This window comes from Hemicordylus capensis, chromosome 1 (genome assembly GCF_027244095.1).
Source record: "Hemicordylus capensis ecotype Gifberg chromosome 1, rHemCap1.1.pri, whole genome shotgun sequence".
In the NCBI taxonomy this organism is placed as follows: Eukaryota; Metazoa; Chordata; class Lepidosauria; order Squamata; family Cordylidae; genus Hemicordylus; species Hemicordylus capensis.
This window is the reverse complement of record NC_069657.1, coordinates 150307651-150329811: the sequence shown is the minus strand read 5'-3', so window position 1 is coordinate 150329811 and position 22161 is coordinate 150307651. Positions and strand designations below refer to the sequence as shown.

The following is a 22161-nucleotide window of genomic DNA, read 5'->3' as shown; positions in this document are numbered from 1 at the left end:
ACGGTCGGCCCTGCCCTCAGCTGCTGACTTACCACAGCCGGAGAGAAACAGGAGGTCTCCCGAGAAGAGAGAGGCTGGCCCTTCAAAAGGTTTCCCATCCAGCATGTAGACCATGTGCCCCACAGTGTGTCCTGGAGTGAAGAGGGCCTTGAAGTTCAAGCGGCCTACCATGATTGTCTCCTTGTCCGAGAGCGGGCTGGAACACAATATTGGGTTTGTGGTCACGAGGAGGAAAGGGGCAGCAGCATACAGCCAGCCTGGGAAGCATGTGGGGACTCAGAGCAGCATTCAAGATATTGTCTCCCCTGTGAGTCTTCCTGTGGTCAAGTGACACAGCAGCTTGCCTCAGAAAGCCAGGAACTGTAGCAACTGCTGTGTGCTTCCTCCTCCTCCTCCACCTTTTAGCAGAGACTGGGAATTGCGGTGTGATTGTGACAATCCCCAGACAGGCTGGGGGTGGGTGGGGGTGGTTCTTGCCTTTCCATTCTGGACTCAAAAGGGGAACATTGTATCCATACTCCTCACCCCCGGGGTGGGGGGTGGGGCGCGAAGTCAAAGGTCACTCACTCTGTCAGTTCAGGGATGTCATCGGAGCTGCTGCCATAGACCCTGCAGGAGCCATGCCGCCGCCGCAGTGCTGCATTCCCCCCACTGTGATCCCTGCAGGGCGAGGCACATTCACGACAGCGTCAGAGAAAGCTGGAGCAGTCAGCTTTCCCACCCATCCTTGTCTTGCTGTTCTGATTTCATTGCCCAGACCCAGAAGCTTATTCCCCCATAAGACATGATTAGGTCGTTCCCACCCAGTTGCAATATTGGGTCACAGGAGATGGGAGATCAGAGGATCCCAACGCTTAGAATCTCAAGCTTCTGCCAATTCCTGTTGCATTGAGAGCACATAAGAGGGCTGCAAAGGGGTTGCTCAGCAAACCATATTCTGGCACCCTTTTAAACCTCTTGGTCTGCAGCTCACTAAGGGAAAGCAAAGCAGGGGGCTCTCTTACCAATGTTTGTGAGTGCACAGGATGGCCTCCAGCGTCACTCCCTCTTCCTCAATGACTGACTGTGGAGCAAGAGAGAGAAATGCCTATGTAGAAGCAGCCGCTGCCCTGCATCCCAATAAAAGCAGTGAATAGGGCTGGCCAGAAACATGAGAGACCCCAGGCCAGCATCTTCCAGTTCCTCTCTTCTGCAGTGCAGGGACAGGTGCTTCATGGTAAAAACAGAGGGATTCAGAGGTAGTTCAGTGTAACTTGGGTAACAGAGCAGCTAGCCCGACTGAGAAAGGCACAAGGCAAGTTATCCTATTTCAGGGCAAAACCAGTCTCACCAAAAGTCACTCAGATGTGATATGCCAAGCAATGAAGCATGAGGGACAGGCTTTGGGAGGGACAAACACAGATGGCATCACTAGCAGGCTTAACAGGCAGAGAGGCTTGTGTACCTCAAAGGGTCTCCCCTGCCTGGACTTTATTATCCCTGCTGCACACAAAGTTAAGGAACAACATATCCAACTGCCTGGCTAAGAAGCCAATTTTGGAGCAAAAAACAGACCAAAGAGGCCCTTTTCTGCCTAGCTCTGACTTTATCATTCTGGGATGGTTACAATTCAGGCTGGGCTGCTCCAAGGAAGTGGCATTCCTGCTAGGTAGTCACTGACCATCCCTAGTTCTGACCTGTGGTGGCCAGGTAGCTAGGAAGGGTTTCTATCGCTCGCCTATCCCACCCCCAGGAGCGAATGATGCTTTCTTATCCAAAGAACTAACATTGTTCCTGGGAAAGAAATGGCAGAAACCTGCTTGTTGAACATGCATAGATTGCTCTAAACTCTGAAGCAAACACTGAGGACCGTTTCAGTATATTTTTCCTAAACTAGGCTGCACATATCCTTGAGGGTTTCCCCAGTTCCAATGTGTGTATTTTGTGCAAAACCCAGAGGATTTTCAGTGCTCTGTGTACACACTAATTTTCCCGACCAGGAGTGGTATCAAACTAGGAAAGAGCACCTTTTAGAAAAATGTCAATACCAAACTAACCCACACCACATTTGCCCCTGCTAACTGGGCAAAGAGGCACCTTTTACCGTGGTGATTCTCTTTATTTAGCAGGGGGAGAGTAACTGGCCCTATCCACCTACAGCACAGTACTTCCAGTGACTGTTGCTGGTGTCTATCTTATGTTTCGTTTTAGAATGTGAGCCCTTTAGGGACAGGGAGCCATCTTATTTATTTGTTATTTCTCTGTGTAAATCGCCCTGAGCCATTTTTTGAAGGGCGGTATAGAAATTGAAATAATAATAATAATCCCCCAGTGAGGCACTACCTTGGCGTGGTTGTGGGGCTTGCGTGCTCTGAGGAAGATGAGAGCTATGCCAGAGGTCCAACCATACTGGACAGGTCTCACCAGAGGAGCCAGACAAAGAGTGCCTCTCCCATCAACAATATGGTGAGACGTAACTTTAATAAATCTATACTGGATTGGTCATCGCCCGGGAGATTTTCAATGAGACACCATGAATCCACTCACTCTCATTTGCTATCATAGAATCCACACTCAGAACACCTCAGAAACAACAGAACCCTGTACGCCATGGGTTAGCAACCCATGGGGGTGGTTGGCACCCAATGTGCCATACACCACCACTCGCTCTGGGCCACCCCAGCACCCCCCAAGTGCACTTATGGGGCTGCTGAAAGCTCCATTATAGCTTATGAGGAAAAACCTTAAAGACGCGTAAACTTCAACAATTCACCCAAAATCAGCCCTCTGCCCAAATCCTTTGAAAAAATTCAGGTAGCTTCCTTGCCCCTACCTGGCACTACCACCAACCCCACACTGCTCTAGGCCACCCCTTTGCCCCTGACATGAAGCTATACATTTGCTGACACCTCCATGCTTCTTTATGGAGAAAAACCTTAAAGACACGTAAACTTCAAAAATCACTTAAAAATCAGCCCTTTGCCCAATTCCTTTCAAATAATTCTGATAGCTCCCTTGCCCACCCTAGGAACTACCACCCACCACACTCCACTCTACGACACCCCTTTCCCCCCGACGTGAAGCTATACATTTGCTGCAATCCTAATTATTCTCTATGAGGAATTCAAAAATACTTTAACAATTCACCAATAATCAGAGGAGTATCCAATTGCCTTGGGGTTTTTTGGGTGGTAGGCACCCCTGTCTGTCTACCACCCACCCCACTTTTGTGCCCCTAGGTGCTCCACAATAGGGGATATGTACTGGTTCGGGTCCCATTATACTCTATGAGAAAAATAATTAAAAATATTTGAAATATTCATTAAAAATCGTAGGACTGTCCTATTGCTTCAGGGTTTGGGTGGTTGTTGGCACCCATGGGTGCTCCACAATAAGGTATAATGGCCTGGTTCGAGTCCCATTATATCCTATGAGAAAAAAATAAAAATAATTTTCAAAAATTCATAAAAAATCGTACGAGTGTCCGATTGCTTTGGGGTTTGGGTGACAGGTACCCCTGGGTGCCAGCTACCATCGTACCAATTTTTGGGTGTCCGAACAGGTTCAAACCAAACCACCCCCTGGTTCGGTTCGAATTCGAATCTGCAGCTCGAACCTGATGGCTGGTTCAGTTCGAATCTGAACCTCCGAACCACCCCAGTTGAGATTCGAACCGGTTCGCACATCTCTACTCCCCTTTGCCTTCACCTCAAAAACCCGAATGCCGTTTAACAGAAAAGCAACAAGAACTAAAGCAAAAAAATAACTGAGCACATGAACCAAACAACCACCAGGGTTCGACTTCCAGCTCTTCCAGTTGCCAAAAAACAACTTGCTCAGGTATTAAAAGATGTCAATGCTGCACTTGCAGAAATAACAACCAAGAATTTGCAAGAAACAAACCAACTAATGTACAGTGCAGCAACAATAACAACACAAGAGCTCGGATATAAGATCAGTGGACCTGTCAAAAAAGAAAGTAGTACATCACCTAAATGGAAGATTAGATTAGAAAATATAATCTCCAGGCTTAGATCAGATGCTAGTAAACTGAAAGATATGAAAGACAAGAAGCTGAAGAATGAAAACACCAAACAGTATCTGATCCAAAAATACCACCTAGATTCAAGGAAAATTAGAGAAGTCCTGGAAATAATAAAGCAGCAAACAACAGCAGTGTCAAAGAAGATTAGCAGGTATGAAGCCAGAACTACACAACACAGGCAGAATCTCCAATTCCAGTCAAATCAGAGACGTTTCTACCAAAGCATAGAAGGAGAAACTGCAAGAAACCTAGAAACACCAAATAAAGAAGAAACAGTGCAATTCTGGGGGAAATTATGGGACAATCCAATAGATTATAATAAAAAAGCAGGCTGGGTGAAAGAGGTCAAAAAATGTAACCAACAAATGCAAGATCTAATAATAACACCAGAATTAATAAGTGAAAGAGCAAAGAAAATTAAAAATTTGACTGCTCCAGGCAATGATGAACTGCATGGCTTTTGGCACCTAACAAGCCTTCATAAACAACTATCAAAACAGTTCAATCACATTTTGCAAGGAGGTGATATTGAACAATGGCTAACAACTGGGAAAACTCATCTCATCATGAAAGACCCAGCAAAAGGTACAGTTCCAAGTAATTATAGACCGATAACCTGTCTGCCAACCATGTTCAAATTATTAACTGGAATAATAGCAGATGAAGTTATGCAACACTTATTAACTAACAAACAGCTTCCAGTTGAACAGAAAGGAAATTGTGCCACCAGAGGCACAAAAGACCAGCTGCTGATTGACAAAATGATTTTAGAAAACTGTAAGAGAAGAAAAACCAATCTAAGTGTTGCATGGATTGACTACAAGAAAGCCTTCGATTCATTGCCTCAGACATGGATACTAAAATGTTTAGAAACAACTGGTGTCAGCAAAAACATTCAGATATTTATTTAAAAAGCAATGAGCATGTGGAGTACACAGTTAACAATCAATGGCAAGACACTTTGACAGGTTAGCATTAGAAGAGGCATTTTCCAAGGGGACTCACTATCCCCTCTGTTGTTTGTAATCACCGTGACCCCACTTTCACAAATACTAAACAAAAAAGGCCTCGGATACCAAACATCTAAAACATCCAGTAAAATCAACCATCTGCTGTACATGGACGATCTGAAGTTGTATGGAAAGTCCCAGTCAGAAATCGAATCACTGCTAAACACTGTCCGTATATTCAGTAGCGATATAGCAATGGAGTTTGGACTAGACAAGTGTGCTGCATTAATAATGAACAGAGGGAAAATAAGAAAAACAGAAGGAATAGAACTGCCCAATGGAAGCAATATCAAGAACCTGGAAGAGAAAGAACATTACAAATACCTGGGCTTTCTCCAGGCTGATAACATCGCACACACTGAAGTTAAAAGAAAAATTGGAAGTGAATACATCAGGAGAGTTAGAAAAATCCTCAAGTCCAAACTCAATGGCGGGAACACCATACAAGCCATAAACACCTGGGCTATACCTGTTATCAGATACACTGCAGGAATAATAGACTGGACCCAGGCAGAGCTAGAGACGCTAGATCGTAAGACCAGGAAAATCATGACCATCAATCATGCTCTGCACCCCCGCAGTGATGTAGATAGGCTATACCTCCCTCGCTGCTCAGGTGGAAGAGGAATGCTGCAAGTCCATCAAACAGTAGAGGAGGAGAAAAGAGGCCTTGAAGAATATATCAAGGACAGTGAAGAAGATGCACTTCAAATGGTCAATAATGCGAAACTATTCAACACCAATGAAACAAAGCAGGTCTACAAGAAAGAACAAGTCAAGAACTGAGCAGAAAAATGGAAAAATAAGCCACTGCATGGTCAATATTTGCACAATATAAGTGGAAAATCAGACATCACCAAGACCTGGCAGTGGCTTAGGAATGGCAACTTGAAGAAAGAAACAGAGGGTTTAATACTGGCTGCGCAAGAACAGGCACTAAGAACAAATGCAATAAGAGCAAAAGTAGAAAAGTCAACAACAAACAGCAAGTGCCGCCTTTGTAAGGAAGCAGATGAAAGAGTGGACCACCTAATCAGCTGTTGTAAAAAGATCGCACAAACTGACTACAAACAAAGGCATGACAAGGAGGCAGGGATGATGCACTGGAACATCTGCAAAAAATACAAGCTACCTGTAGCCAAAAATTGGTGGGACCATGAAATTGAAAAAAGTTGAAGAAAATGATGATGTAAAAATATTATGGGACTTCCGACTACAAACAGACAAACATCTGCCACACAATACACCAGATATAACTGTAGTCGAGAAGAAAGAAAAACAAGTTAAAATAATCGACTTAGCTATACCAGGGGATAGCAGAATAGAAGCAAAAGAAATAGAAAAAATCACCAAATACAAAGATCTACAAACTGAAATGGAAAGGCTGTGGCAGAAAAAGACCAAAATAATCCCAGTGGTCATTGGCGCCCTGGGTGCAGTCCCAAAAGACCTTGAAGAGCACCTCAACACCATAGGGGCCACAGAAATCACCATCAGCCAATTACAAAAAGCAGCTTTACTGGGAACAGCCTATATTCTGCGACGATATTTATAACAACAGCAACAACATTGACAATAAAATTCTGGCATCCCAGGGGCTTGGGAAGGACTCGATGTCTGGATAAAACAAACCAGTCAATAACACCTGTCTGACTGTGTAAAATAATAATCATAATAATAATATATGCTGCTTGAGGAGAGAGAGGCTGGTGGATCTGCACAAATCCATGAATACAGACATGGCTTTAGGATAAAGTCCGAGAATCCCTATCATATTGAAGTAGTCGCCACTGGAGGTGGGAGCAGGGATTGAGGTCAGGAGTGGGGGATGTGGGGGGAAACATCGCATAGGCACAGAGGAGAAAACCCAGGACAGAGGGAAACAAACCTACTTTCTATATCAGCATCTCAGCTATGAGGAAGGTGCCTTCATACTGTGAGGGACAACACATGACATGTCACTGCAAACTCATGTGATAAGATAACAGTAAGCCTGACCCCAGAAATCAAGACAACATCATCAGAGCCAAAATACTTGTGATACCGAGAGATCTGTGACTGATCTCCCATAATTTGTTTTATTAGGTAAATGCAGGCTTGGGGGGAGGGTGCTGTGCATTTGATCATGGGAGGGGAGAGTGCTCAGCCCTTTTCGCTGAGAGCCAATTATGCAAGTAAAATTCCCCTTCCCCCAGCTGCTTCCCACTGCAGGGGTGAAAAAAAGGAACCACAGATACCTCCCCCACAGGAAGGAATTCAGCTTGGAGAATGATAGTTTTGATTACAAAACTGGCCCACAGAGAAGCATTAAGCACCCCCTCCCCCAGCATTGCTGTTGTGATCAAATTTGCAGCCCCCAATCCCACATTTACAATACGATAATACGATACAATACGATAAATCTTTATTGTCATTGTCCTGTACAGAACAACGAGATTGAAAGAATCTACAACAACCTCTACAGGACCTAACAAAGAATAGCTGACTATATCCCAATATTACCAACCCCCCCCCCCCATATACCCATTACTCTAAAAACTCTAAAAGAAACACTAAAGAACTCTAAGAACTGAAAAACAAAAACCCCATCAGAAACTGTATTTTGCTGCATTCAAAGCTAAAACCGCTTTTGGATAGAAGCTATTTCTCAAGCGGCTGGTCCTGGCCTTTATGACCCCATACCTCCTTCTCGAAGGCAGAAGCTGAAAGAGATCATTTCCAGGGTGCGTGGGATCCTGCACTATCTCTAGTGCTTTGTTAAAACTCCTGGTGGCATAAATTTGATCTAAAGTGGGAAGAGTACACCCAATTATTCTCTCCGCGGTCTTAACAACCTTGGACAGCAATGCCCTTTCCCTAACTGTGCAACTCCCAAACCACACACAGATTCCATAGGTTAACACACTCTCTATGGTACAGCGGTAGAACATCAACAGTAGATTATTTGAAAGAGTATTCCTCCTGAGAATTCTCAAGAAGTATAGTCTCTGCTGTGCTCTCTTCACCAGATCTTTGGTGTTTGCTCCCCATGTCAGATTATCTCTCAACTCCATTCCCAGAAATCTGAACACCGAAACCCGTTCCACACAAATCCCTTCAATAATGAAGGGATTTGTGTGGAACGGGTTTCGGTGTACCTAAACCAAAATGAAATAAAAATGCCAGGAAGTTTTTCACAACCGACTTTTATTTCGCATCTCCTCTGGAATGGAGGGGGTGCGTTCACATATTGGCCAAATTTGCCCCAAAGTTTCTGCGAGCTATCGAGGAGCACTTCACACATGTTAGGTTTTTTAATTGCACATTAGAGTGTAGCCTGATTTATATCCAGGGTAAAAAAAAAAGCCACTTTTTGCATCAGTTTTTTTGGGCAACTCTGAATTCCAAGTAAAGTCTCTTACTAAACCCATGGTAAAGTCTGCTGTCTTGAAAGCTCCAGGAGATTGATCACAGGTCTCCTCTTGCCATGCATGTGAACATAAGGCAGCTGGGAAGGGGGGGGGGGCAAAATAGAAGGCCAGAGCAGAGTTTATTGATGGGAGTTTGGTAGTACTGGCAATACTTTAATTAAACTAGGGATTGCTTTATTGTGCCCACCCAGCTGCATAATCAACTGCATGATGGTCTCTAAGCTGTATGTGCATTTCCACCATGCCATTGTTCTGGACTGCTCCAGTTCCCTTTGCCACTCCTCCAGACACAAGGCTTAGTGCCCAGGAGGATGCCAAGGTCTCAGCTACCAGGCAGTGCCATCTTTCCCATCAAAACTACATATTACTGGGACATCTATAATGCAGCTGCAATTGTAAATGGAACAAGGAGCTCTCTCTAGCCCATTTGTCCATTATGATTGACTCTTACCGTTTTTAGACTGTGAGCCCTTTGGGGATAGGGAACCATCTTATTTATTTTTCTATGTAAACCGCTTTGGAAACTTTTGTTGAGAAGCAGTATATAAATAGTAGTAGTAGTAGTAGTAGTAGTAGTAGTAGTAGTAGTAGTACAGTACAGTACAAAAGGAAAACCTGCAACTTGGTAAGGGTGTCACTTAAGCCCTGCTTTGCTTCTATGGCATCAGCCCTATTCATATGTTATGTTCAATACTCCTACAGTGTACACAAGTACAGCTCTGTATGCAGGTACAGTTATTCACATATTATGATGAAAGCAGATACAGCATTGCACTTCCTATCTGTACCCCGCATTTGAGGGACCTGTACCCAGAATAACTTTTAAAATGAACTTAGGAACAGTCATTCACACAAAAACAAGTATGTACAGACATCTGAACACAGATGTCTGAATAGGGCAATTGTCTTGCAGATACGGACATATTTTAGCTTCTGCTATGGCACAAAGCGAGTATTTCACTGGGATTCACATGGCCACCACTCTGAATCTGAAGAGTGCCTAGCCTAGACAATGCTTCTGGCGGGAAGCTACTGGACCAAGGAGGGCACAAGAATCGCCCTTCCTTCTGAGTCTATGGATACCCAGCCCTTTCCCCTTTAGGCCATTGGTCTGGCTGCTTCATCCGGTTCACCCCATGCTCAAATCTCTGCTGGCTGCAGATGAACAAAGCACACAGCTGCTCCTTGAGTGTAACAGGAAAAGCCAGCCAGACGGGAGCCTTTGAAGAGGAAAAAGAAACACACCCTAAGCAGGAGAGATGGTGCTCCTCACATGACACTGCTCAAATCTTGGGATGGCCTTGGCTGTGGTTGTGGACAGCTTCTACTTAGCTGATTGTTTTCTTGACCCATCTGTAGGGAGACAGAGCCTAAGGCCTCAGGAGAAGGGGCAATGAGGAACAGACGCTGGAGAGGAGGAAGTTTCCTAAAAAAGAAACTTTTTTAGAGTGGAAGGGAAAGAGAGTAGAAGGGAAAGTGTGCAGGGAGGGGTGGGGGTGGGGGCAGAGAGGGAAGCAGTATAGATGGCCGTCTCACCCGTGGTTCCAACAACAGCAGTTTCATGCATCCGCGGACGGGTCCTAGAGACTCGGTTTCTTTGTCCACAGTGTGAAAATAGACAAAATTCGCCTATTAGCAGTTGCGGAGCGGCCGGTGTCACTTCCAGCCACCATTTTAGAGACTGGAGCCATTTTGCAGCTCTTTCTTAAAAGTGCCTCGAAAAAGCAAACTCTCCCCCACACCCCACACTGAAAACCCAGCTGATTTGAGGGTTTTCAGGAGCATTTCTGGAGCCCTGCAGAGCAAGGTTCTGTACAGTTCTACTCTTATTTATCCCCTCTCCCACTTTTAAGACATTTTTAGGCTCCACCCGCCCCCCAGAACCTAACACCGCAATCCAGGTTTCGTTATTCGCAGCTCCCATATTCATGCTAATTGGCAGGAACAAAACCCCGTGAATAAGGGCTACCAGTAAATCAACACCGTGAAAATTGCCTTGCAAGTTAATCAGGAAGTTAAATGGGTGGGGGTGGGGGGAATCAAGCAAATATTTCCTTGGGTGGGATGGCGGGTCAAAATGAATGCACATTGTATTCCACATACCAAACCATGTACATGTATAAAGGGAACTGTGCAATCTGTTCTCCTGCAGTGCTTTTGTGTAGATAAGGAGAAGTTTGGATGGCTGTGCCAGAAAAAACAAATAGCACCTCTCATAGCAGTAAAAATACCAAAAGGGCAATTATTATCCATGTATAAATCTGATTTTATTATTGTGAACTGCTTTGAGAAACATGATTGATAAGCACTATACAAATATTGTAAAATATATAAATAAAATAAAAAATAGAACAACGAACTAAATAATTAGTGATGCAATGGTATCTTCTGGCTAATGGTATAGCCGCCCCTATGCCCAGAGATGAGTCATCCAAGAATGACTCTTCCTACAGTCTGCAAAGGCCATGTAAGGTTCAGGGAGCATAGCTGGCCCACCAAAATCTTTCTCCAGAATAAGCTTTCACAGCCACATTCTGAATGCTGGCTGTATGCAGGGGCAAAGGTCTGGGGAACCTCCCTCCCTGCTCCCCAGACCAGAGGTCCCTAACCTTGGTCCCCAGATACAGAGATGCACTTAGGTAACTTTGGAGCCTGGCCTAAAAGCCTGGGGGGGGGGGGCTCCTGCCACCACTGCTAGATAAGTGGCATTCCACTCTTTTTTACACCAGAACATACTCATGGAAAGCTGGAAACTCTTCCCCACCCTGCCGGTCCAGCATTTGAAGGCTCCCCAGACCTGCAGGGGACTGGACTTTCACCAGTCCAAAGAGCGCCACTACCCAGATATTGTTGGGACTACAACTCCCATCAGCAGCCACCACAATGGCCTCATTGTGGCAGGGGTTAATGGAAACATCTGGGCACCCAAGGTTGGGAACCCATGTCCCAGACCAATGGCCAGGTCTGAAGCAATACTAGTCCCTCCCTGTATCATGAGGCACGATTTTCTGCCCCAGTTCTTGCCCTCTAGTGCATCCCAATCCACTTCACCTGAGGCATTCTTGCACCTTGGTAATGCCTGCTCTCTGCTCATGCCATACTACCATTTCTCTGCAAGTCTGCATAAGCATAATCTATTTTTCTCTCATGTCTCATAAAGGTGCTCGGATGCTTGCCTCTGTGCAAGAGGCTGGACCAGATGATGACCCCACTGCTCCGCATCTTTATTTCTCTGGCTCGGAAAAACTGGGTGGGAGAGGCAATTGCCTTTTCATTTTTTTCAAACAGATGTTTCTTATTTCCAGGCGTATTTGGAGAATCCAGTGAGACAGGAAATGCTAGGGAAGGGAAGATGCCCCCATCTGCTTGGTAGGTGGGGATGTCACATGTTTGTCTCTCACCTGTACAGCCAAAGGGTCAGAAGGGTCCACAGCCGCAGCACAGTTTGAGCCAGTGTCAATAATAAGGTAGCTATAGTTATTGGACAGGACAGGAATAGGCAGAATCTTCACTCCTAGTAGACACCGAGCAAAGAAGGAAACAAGCAGGAAAGTCAACACACACAAATACCCTCAGAAGTTGCAGCACTTAAATTGAGGCTAGACTGATGTTGTTATGATATTTTGTACAACCACTTTGAATGCCAACTACAGCAGAAAGGTGACATGCAGCAATTTTTAAATTAAACTTATTGAGTGCTACAAGTGACAAAATTCGTATCTCAGTCCTGCAGCACAGGCAGGACATAAATGCCCACAAATGCCCATAAATGCCTCAGGCTTTTTCAAGAGCTGCTTTAGAAAGACAGGAATTATCATGAGTATGGGGACAGTAGTATAAGTAGAAAAAGGTCTTTTCTAAGTCCAGGCAGGCCTTGTAGCCTCTCCTCTCCTAGCATTACACCAATTCAGCACCACTTCCTCCCCATCTGCAGCCCTGCCCTTTGTTCATGGAAAAAGACATGGGGGCTATTCTCACGATCAGCAAAAATTGGGCTAGGAGAGCCTAGCCTGATTTTTGCTGATCATGTAAACCACCGGGCTTGCAGGTGAGCCCGGTGGCTTACAAGCGGCTAGCCCGCTTTTGTAGTCCTCCCCAAAGCCCAGGTTTGCGGAGCGAGAGCTTCGCAAACCCGGGCTACTCACAAGTAGACCCCTGGAGGGGAGGCGTAAAGCTGCCCCCCAGCTCCGGGGGTCTCCCCAGTATGCCCTGCACACTCACGCAGGGCATACTGGAGCTTCCGGGGGTCGCGTGGTCCCTGAGCTCCCCAGCCCCCGCCGGCTCGGTCACAGAGCCGACAATCGTGTGAGTGGCCAATCCAGCCGCCCAGGGCTCCCTCCCTGCGCACTCTCAAGAACCGGGTCTCACTGATCGTGAGACTTGGTTCATGAAGTAATAATGGATAAGAAAGATAACCCTGAGCATGTGCAGAGTGTTTGTCCCTCACCTCTGATAAACTACAGCTTTCCCCCACACATTTAGAATTAAGGAGCAGGGCTTCCTTCCAGAACAGGATCCCACACAGGTCTAAGTCCCCCTGGCATCTCTCTTTTGAAAAATTACACATCACTCTTCTTGGCATTCTGAGAAGGCAACCCAATAGCTTTACTTTGAAACTCCTACTGCTGCTAAGTTCTGACTAAGGTGATAAACCTCTGTCTGTGCTGTACTATTTTGAACTGCCTGAGATGGAGAGGGTTCCTATGAACCCTCCACCAAAAACAAACAGAAAACTGGCCTCTCATAGAGAAGGATTCTGACCTAACCTTTTCTTTGACGTGCTCATTTTCTAAGCAGAAAGAGAGATACCATAGATTCCACCCACTCTCGGAGGAGTATTCAGTTATGTGAACCCCCACCTGGAGTCTGTATGGTACAGCCCAGAAGAGGTTTACCACCTCAGGGAGATCTACGCTTAAACCACATGCTGATTGCACTGTGTGGGAGGCTTATGAAGGGCTGTTTCATTTTAAAACAGGTGGGAAGGAGAGGAAAGTAAGCAAAGAAAAAAAAAGGGGTCCAAAGCAGAGAATGAAGAGAAGTCTTAAACCAAGTGGGTGGGAGAGAAAATAGGCAGAGAACAAAGGGAGAGCCAAATAAAAGAGGTTCTTCTTTTATGAAGAAACTACCATGCAAAATAAGTGCTATAAAAACAAAATAAAAGTTAAGGCAGTGAGTGAATCAAGAAAAAAATACTGGCCACAGACCAGTCTATGGTCAAGTCAAGTCAATAAAGGAATTGACTTGATTTGAATCAATAATAAAATTCAAAACAGCAAGCATTGTTGATATTTTGGAATAGGGGTTGATAAACAAGTTTATTTAAAGACATTTCTTCTCAAAAAGAAAGAAAGAAAAACAGCTTAAAAAACCTAAAACCACCCACTCACACATACAGCTGATAGCTGCAAGTTCAGCTGATCTCAAAGATCAAATTTGTAAAGACTGAAACTTGTTAATGCCCCTTGCAAAGACTCAACCACACAGAGCTGTACATGTTTCAAAAAGAACAGAAAAGGTATAATTCTGTTAGCTTCAGATGGTGTGTGCAATTCATTTTAGTCTCAAATATTTGGATTTTTTCCAAGTATTTCTGGAAAGCAGTTTGTATGTCACCAACCTAGCAGGTTTTCACTGCCTTGAAGTTTAGACAAAGGAAATGTCCATACAGTTCACCCCCAGACAGTGCAGTGAGTATGTTTATCAGCGATGTGATAGAGTAGGGGCTCTCAACTTTGGGATGTTGTTGGAGCACAACTCCCATCATCCCCAGCCACTGGGGATGATGGGAATTGTAGTTCAACAACATCTGGAGGCCCAAGTTTGGGAGTATCTGTGACAGAGAAAAGACCAGGCACTTACCACTGAACACCAGAGGCTGGGGGACGGAGTGCCCCTGGGGATAACGCTCCCGTGCTTTCTTTACCTGACGCTTGTAGAACAGGTAGCCCAGCCGGGTTCGGGCATAGAGATTATACCTGAGGGACATGAGAGACTCATGAGGTGAGTCAGAACACATTTATGTACAAAGACTTGTGAACAATCGTTTACACTTTTGCTTTCAAGATGACACCTAACCAAGCAGAGAGACATTAATTGCAGCTGCCAATGTTATTCAAGAAGCTAAGATACATTTAAAGAAGGCTGCAGCAAAAACTACAAAATCTGAGAATTCACTATAGCACTCGCACAAACCTAGTCCTTAGCTATCCAGTCACACCAGCAATGTTGCTTCAGTTTAATAGTTCTTACTATTAAACGATTAGCCCTCCCACCCCCTGTGCTTTATTAGGCAGTTTTCACATGCTGAACAAACCTTCAAATATCAAGTGGTTAATCTATAATTGCTTTTCCCAAAAGGCTTTTTTAAAAGTTTGCCTGACCAGCCAGTGAGTCCTGGATGCTACCAGTGGAATTTCAGTCAGATGTTTTCAGTGCCAAGTCTTGGCTTTGCAGAAGGTTGAGTACCAGGGAAGAGTGCATCTGAGCATGTGCAAAGAACCCTTTCCTATCTATTGAGGAACCTGGCCTCCACACATCTAAGAGAAGTAAGCATCAGAGGGCATAGCTTTGGCAAAGCCTCGACTCCCCAGTCCCAACACTTCTTTTTTTTAAAGAACTGAAGGGGTTTGGTGGCAGGAACTCTGCGGTTCCCAAGGACCACTGTCTTTGAGGATTCTGTTTGGCTGTTACAGTTCAACACATCTCTTCTCACAGGGCTGGTGGGAGGCCATCAAGGAGTAGAGAGTTCTGAGGAACTACACTGTATGGCAGCCTGAATAAGTAATACAAATTAAGCAGTTATATGGAACTGAAAGAGGCCAAAAGGAATCTAATCTCAACCCATGTTTTAAAGCAGAAGAATCCATGCACACACATCTCCAATCCTATCCATGATCTAATCACACACAGGAATAAATAGGTTCACTGAAAGGTGCCAAAAGATTAAACTAAGCCAAGCTACAGGCTGCACATTTTCCTTTCCTGACATATTTCTAATTTGGTTTAAAAAAGAAAGAGGTAGTATGTTGTGTGTGTATGTGCATGGGTACACAGAATTCAAGAAAGGTCCAGAGGCAGAAAGTGGAAGGCCATCAAGAGGTACAGGCTATTGTAAAGGGAATTGCCACATCAGGCCCCCAAGGGGGCGGCAACTCCATGTCAAAGGGATTGGGATCGTTGGCAGAGATTATGGTACAGCATAGAAGATAAGCTCAATACTAGATGATAAATATAAATAAATATATTTAAATAAATAAATAAATAAAATAGATGCTCCAAACAGAATGGTATATTGATCCTTAATATAAGATGCCAACAACTGGACAGTCCCCACTACTGCTTCCCAAGTCTTTGTTGACCGGAAAGTCCACCTCCTTCATATGGGGGATCCCTTCTCCAGGATAACGGAATGTTTCCTCACAGTCCTTCCAGTCTTGGGTATAACTTCCTATGGGGGCACAGGGTAGCATGGAGCAGTGATTACAGTACTTCACCCTTCTCTCTATGGTCTATCCCCTGCACGCATGAACGATCCTCTCACCAGGACATCATCCCGCTCCTCTCCCACATGGGCTGGTTCTCCAGGTCGACCTCAGACTCTGGCTAAGGGCTCCTTGGAGTTGGCAGTAACCTTCTTTTTCCTTCTTCTCATCCTTCAGGCTGGAGGTTCCCCCCTCACCCTCTTATGGCTATGTATCAGCCTGGTGAGAAAGGAAGCCCCCGTCCCCTGCTGCCCTCTCCAGCTCTTCCTCTCAGGAGTGTCAGCTGGGCAGCCAACCATGCTCCTCTGCCGACTCCTGCAGCTCGCATGTGCTCCTCATAGCCCTGGAGGGCCCGGTGGGCCAAGCAGCACTCTACCTGTTCCCTGAACCAGGGAAGTGTCACAAGAACATTCATGCCAATTAATATAATTGATCCCCACACAGGCTGAACTTATTTCTGAGCCTTCGAGACACATTTTTTTCAAGCTTTGCTCTGTAACCATCAGGATGAACCATTTATGAACCTTGTTCATAAAACAAGACGAGTTCCCCAAATGGGGTGCCACCATGTTTGAAAGCACACAGAACCATGCTCCTGGGAACTTTGTTTAAGTTACTGCTTCCAATCATGTATTTACTATGAATTTTCAGAGATGGAGATGCCCTTCAGTCATTCTGCTGAATCCTTTAGATTCTACAATAGAAAGACTTCATGGCACAGATGCAACTACGGGTACTATAAAGCTTTGTAGCTCCTCTGATTAGAAGCCAAGCCTGGGCCAAGAGGAATTGTGGACTAACCCCTTACCATGCTGATTCCATGCCTCTCTCATAACGAGGATTTGGAAGGGCAAGCAGTCAGTGGGAATTACATTTGCCATAAAATGGCCCCCAAAGGGGAAGCAGAAGTATATGCGGCATCCAGCTGCAGCAAGAAGGAACCCATAGCAGTCCAGATAAGCAGCTTTTCAGGTCAGCTCCAGCCAAGCTGAAGGCCAAGAGTCTTCAAAGAAGGCAGATTCCAGCTGTTTGAAGCATCAAACTAAACAAATTACACAGCTGGTGTCTGAAAGTCATTTTAATATGGTCGCAAGGAGACTTCCCACTATCCTATGATGGGGAAAGTCATTATGCAAAGAGAAGGAGACCATAAAAGCGTTTGACACTTGTCTTGTTCTCTCACCAGCCTTCACAGCACCATATCTAGTCATCACAGAAGAAGATATGGGGATGGGAAGGGAATGCTGCACTGATGCGGAGTTTTTACGATTTGGTTTGCTATCAAAAGCAGGGGAGTGAAATTAACATGCTATCTCTATTTCAGTTCCCTGCTTTTGATAACCAAATGTATTCAGCAAAACTCTGCAGCAAGGGCAGAAATGCACTGAGACACTGGTGAAGGGAGTGTACAGTCTTATAAAATCAATTCAGAAAAAGAAAGAAAAAGTACATAAAATGGTGGGGACACTGCAGCAGAAGGCAGATTCGTTGGAGCTTTCCTAGACTGCAAGCTTTACTGCAGGAGGAAATGGCTTAAGTTAGGAGGAGATAAATCTGGGCCATTCACTTTGCTGCTTTATATTGTGGTTGATAATGGGATGTTTCCGTTTTTCAAACCTTGGCTTGTTTATATGGCAGCCAGCAGGCTTCTCCCAATCTATGGCAGCAGGGGGACGCACTGCCCAAACAGGAAGCTGCGGCAATTGGCGGAGGAGCAGGTATGGACCTGCTCTCCTCCCTTTAAAAGGTGCTGGGGATGTGCTGTGAATCGATCTTTGAATCACAATTCATGCACATCCCTAGTCTCTAGCGGCCAGAGTTATATGCCATCCATATATAGAGGGCATACTTGGCTAAAGGCCATGAACAGGCCATGCATAGATTCCATGAGTTTTTTTTGAAAGCCATCTAACTGGGTAGAGAGACACCTTTTAAAGTAGTGACGTTCTTATATTTAGCAGGGGGAAAGCAACTGTGCCACAGTACAGCATCTTTCCAGTGGCTGTTGCTGGTGCCTATGTTATGTTTCTTTTTAAAATGTGAACCCTTTGGGGATAAGGAACCATCATCACCTTTGAAACCACTTTGAGAACTTTTCTGTTAAAAAGCATTGATAAATAAATAATATGATTATAATGATAATAAACCATAATGAACATTTTGAGTGTTCAAAGCACTTCATATATGATCTAAGCAATCTTTACAACAATCCTGTACGGTAGATCAGCTAGTTCAGAATGCTGCTGCAAGGTTGCTCATGGGTGCTAATCATCTCACAATTATTGTAGCTATCCTACAGCACCTTCACTGGTCACCAGGTTGCTTCTGGGCTAAATTCAAAATGCTGGTTTTGACTACACAGTCCTACACAGCTTAGAGCAGGGGTATCTTTCGGACTGCATCCTCCTTCATATGAACATGCCGTTCTTTATCTTAGGCCCTGCTCATGGCCCCGCCATTGACTGAGATCCAGTTGACAGGGACCAGAGACAGGGCCTTTTCGGTTGTTGCCCCTCGGCTTTAGAATGCCCTCCTGAATGAATTTTACCATGGCTCTCTCAGGGATTTTAAGAAACATTTAAAGATCCACCTTTTTAGAGAGGAATTTTAGTTTTTATCATTGGTCTGTTTCTAATCAGCCACCTAATGGCACAGCAGGGAAGCAACCCGCCTAGAGAGCAGGAGGTTGTTGGTTCAAATCCCAGCTGGTGTGTTTCCCAGAATATGGGAATGTGGGAATATGGGAAACACCTATATCGGGCAGCAGCAATATAGGAAAGTGCTGAAAGGCATCTGCGTGGGAGATGGCCATGGTAAACCACTCCTGAATTCTACCACAAAAACTACATGGCTCTGTGGTCGCCAGGAGTTGACACTGACTCGACGGCACAATCTTTCCTTTTCTGTTTCTAATCAGTTTTTTATTTGTAAGTATGTTTTTAACGGGGTCTTGTTTTTTAACTGCATTTTATTAATTTTATATTGTTTTATTAGTTTTATTGCTTGTGAGCTTGCTTGTGAGATTTGTATCCCAACTCTCCAGGATTAGACCGGAGAGGTGGGATACAAATATTTTATATAAATAAATAATAAACCCGCACATTCATCTCTGCAATGCGGCTGACTGATTAAGGCCAAGAGTTAATAGCTAAAGTCACCCTAGTAAGGTTGTGGTGGCACAGCAATATGAATCAGGGGCTTCCACAAGCCAGCCTCTTAGTCACTGTTCTACTGAACCCTTCTATTGCAAACGCACAGGCAATATGAGCACATCAGGATTCAAAGTAGCTGTGCTGTGCTTATATTTAATCAGGTCAGCAGAAAACCTTTACAGAGAAAACAGGCTCTGTGAGTGAGTACCAACCTTCCAGACAATCAAATGGATATGAAGTGACCTACAAACTCTTCATCTCTGGGAACAGCAGGGGCTGGGTTAAAACAGCTGCAACATGGTTTCTTTTTCCGGAAGGCCCTGTCATTCTAGGGAGTTTCCTCCCCTAAGGGCATTTCTGTTTAAAGGTAACAGTGGATGGTTTACAGGAAGGATTAGGAGTTGGAGGGGAGGGAGGGAAGAGACTTAGCCAGTTATGAGGGAAACCAGTGCAATGCTAGCTAGCTATTGTTCTGATCCTTTTTCTTAATCTTTCTTAGTCTTTCCAGGCAGTGCCATAGGTCATTTAGAACCAGTTTGGGTCTCTCCCCGCCCCCCCCATAAGAGATTGACATTGTTATGCATTTGCCAGACCTTTCTTGATTACTCTGGCCTTCTCTAAGGAGAGGAGAGCTGGTCTTGTGGTAGCAAGCATGACTTGTCCCCATAGCTAAGCAGGGTCTGCCCTGGTTGCATCTGAATGGGAGACTTGATGTGTGAGCACAGCAAGATATTCCCCTCAGGGGATGAAGCCGCTCTGGGAAGAGCAGAAGGTTTCAAGTTCCCTCCCTGGCTTCTCCAAGATAGGACAAGATTTATTTATTTTTATAGGACAAGATTTTTTTTTATTGAACCAACAAACTACCAAAAAAGCATACAGTACGTTGCCAAAGCACAATTATATACAAAGTGGTTATTTGTACATGATATATCTACAAAGATTTACACACAAGAGATTCCTGCCTGCAACCTTGGAGAAGCTGCTGCCAGTCTGTGAAGACAATACTGAGCTAGATAGACCAATGGTCTGACTCAGTATATGGCAATTTCCTATGTTCCTAAGGTGAATATTTCTATTCCTGGATATTCCAACCCCACAAAGCCATCACAATCTCCAAGGCTGTTCTCAGTGGTCTGAAATTCCTGGAGGACTGGCCACCCTTTTATAGTTTTGCCTGAAAGTACAGTATTTCCTGATTAGAGCTTGGGATTTGACATGACAAGGTTAAGGTTCTTTGAGTGAATGTGGAATTTGTGGATACTATCCTGAACCAGGAGGAGCCTGAAAAGAGTGCTGGGCAGATTGAAAGCAGTCTTAAGTCTAAGTCTTTACTTTGGTCTTTGACCAGCATAAGATTGAAAGTAAGAAACAGTTATTTTGAATCTGGCGACAGAATGAAAGAGATGGAGAAAGGGTTGTGAGTTGGCCAAACTTTAAGCATCCTGGAGAGCAGGGGCTTTTTATTTTTTGTGCAGAACTGAAACACTGGATCTGCTGCCTTGTAGGAATGCCCCATGATCTGCTTGTATAGCTGCAAAACAAACCAAAAAACCAAACAAGTATTACAAAGGCGTAAGCAGAGCAGGGGAGTGGAGAGCAGATCTAAGGCATGCACATGTGTGCACGCTCACGGGTTTTTTAATGTCCACTCAGTTAATTGTAGATCCCGCTCAGGTTGAATCAGGAAGGCACCATTCTGAATGCACATGTGAACACACTGCCTTGATACTTCCGCTCAAAACAAAACTCACTGCACACACAGATGAAAAAAGACTTGATCCTGAAGACAGAGGAGGCAGCAAGTTTGAAATTTCTCTCCTAAAGAAGATATCAAGCAAGGAAACACAGCAAGGAAATAAATAAACAAACCAACAAATCCACAAGAAAACAAAGGGGAAAGCACAAGCTAAGTTGTTAGGGATGGGGAATTTCTAGGGCTTGATTTCTGGCTGCCTAGACGTTTGTGTTTTTTGAAAGATCAAGGGCAGTTAGCCTGACAGGGGGATAAATTCCAGGTGAGTGACTAAGTTTGTGGGAGGGGCCACATTTCTGAGGAAATTCAGTTTGCCAGCAGATCTTGGACAAGACTCAGAACAGAGGAGTTTTGTTCCCAGGAGCTTTGCTAACTGGAGTTTGAAAACACATGTCGAAGGAATTTTGCAAGAGATTTGCGGGGAGCTCTGTGGGGAGTCTTCAGCACAAAAGAGACGCACAGTATGAGAATAAGATGAGTACTACCCAACTTTTATAATTTCCCCAAAGGACTAAGGTTAAAACCTTTTAATTAGCTCAGAACTGCACCCAATACATATCTTCAGGTGAGCAAGCCCCCCACCCCTGGCGCCTCTATATAGAATTATCTTAGACATACCCATGTGTGGCAGCTCTCGCAAGAGTTCATGAGCTAGGGGAGGTGCAGAGGAGAAGGATGGTGGTGGGGAACATAAGGCCACTGGACAGGCCAGTGTGTGGGTGAGGAGAGAAAGCAGCGGCGGTGGTCGGGGGGGGGAGAAAGAGAAAGCAGTATCAGTGGTGGTGGGGAGAAAGCAGCTGGCCAGGCAGTCAGCCAGAGAGAAAAAACATTGGAGGGGGGAAGAGGGAAGAGGAGGGGGGAGGGCTGAGAACGAGGGAGAACTAGAGGCACAGATGCTCTTGCCCATAGTCAATCAAACCAGTTATGCAGGTGGAATGCCAGCAGGGGAGGAGGTGCTTCCCAGTGTATTGCACAGAGTGTCACATGTATGACTGTCTGCCTGAGGGGCAGAAGTCCTGGTGTGTGCTCAGTGCAAAGAGCTCCTGGCTCTCAGGGAACAAGTTTGTTCCCTTGAAGCCAAGGTGGCTGCACTGGAGAAGCTCAGAGAGGTAGAGAGGTATTTGGATGACATCCTCGGGGATGTGATAGAGGCATCCCACTCCCAGGATGACAGTGCTTCTGCTGTCATGGAGGGTGAAGGTCAGGGATTTATTTTATTTATTTATTTATTCGATTTCTATTATTTATTTATTTGATGGAGAACATCGGACTGAGGAAGAGGGAAACATTCCCTTAGCAGTCCCCGTCCTTGGATGGTGTGCCCATAT

At 44.9% G+C, this 22161-nt stretch overlaps 1 protein-coding gene across 2 annotated transcripts in view; it reads right to left on the bottom strand.

Annotated features, from left to right (window-relative positions):
- LOC128333795 (probable hydrolase PNKD) overlaps positions 1-22161 on the bottom strand; it is a 53766-nt gene that overhangs the window by 6879 nt on the left and 24726 nt on the right. For both annotated transcript variants that reach the window (XM_053269793.1, XM_053269804.1), the window contains exons 2-6: positions 14307-14422; positions 11846-11958; positions 1005-1063; positions 568-660; positions 33-196 (exon numbers count right to left, since the gene is read on the bottom strand). In XM_053269793.1, coding sequence (XP_053125768.1) covers positions 33-196; positions 568-660; positions 1005-1063; positions 11846-11958; positions 14307-14422 — 545 coding nt within the window. The remainder of the gene's footprint in view (positions 1-32; positions 197-567; positions 661-1004; positions 1064-11845; positions 11959-14306; positions 14423-22161) is intronic.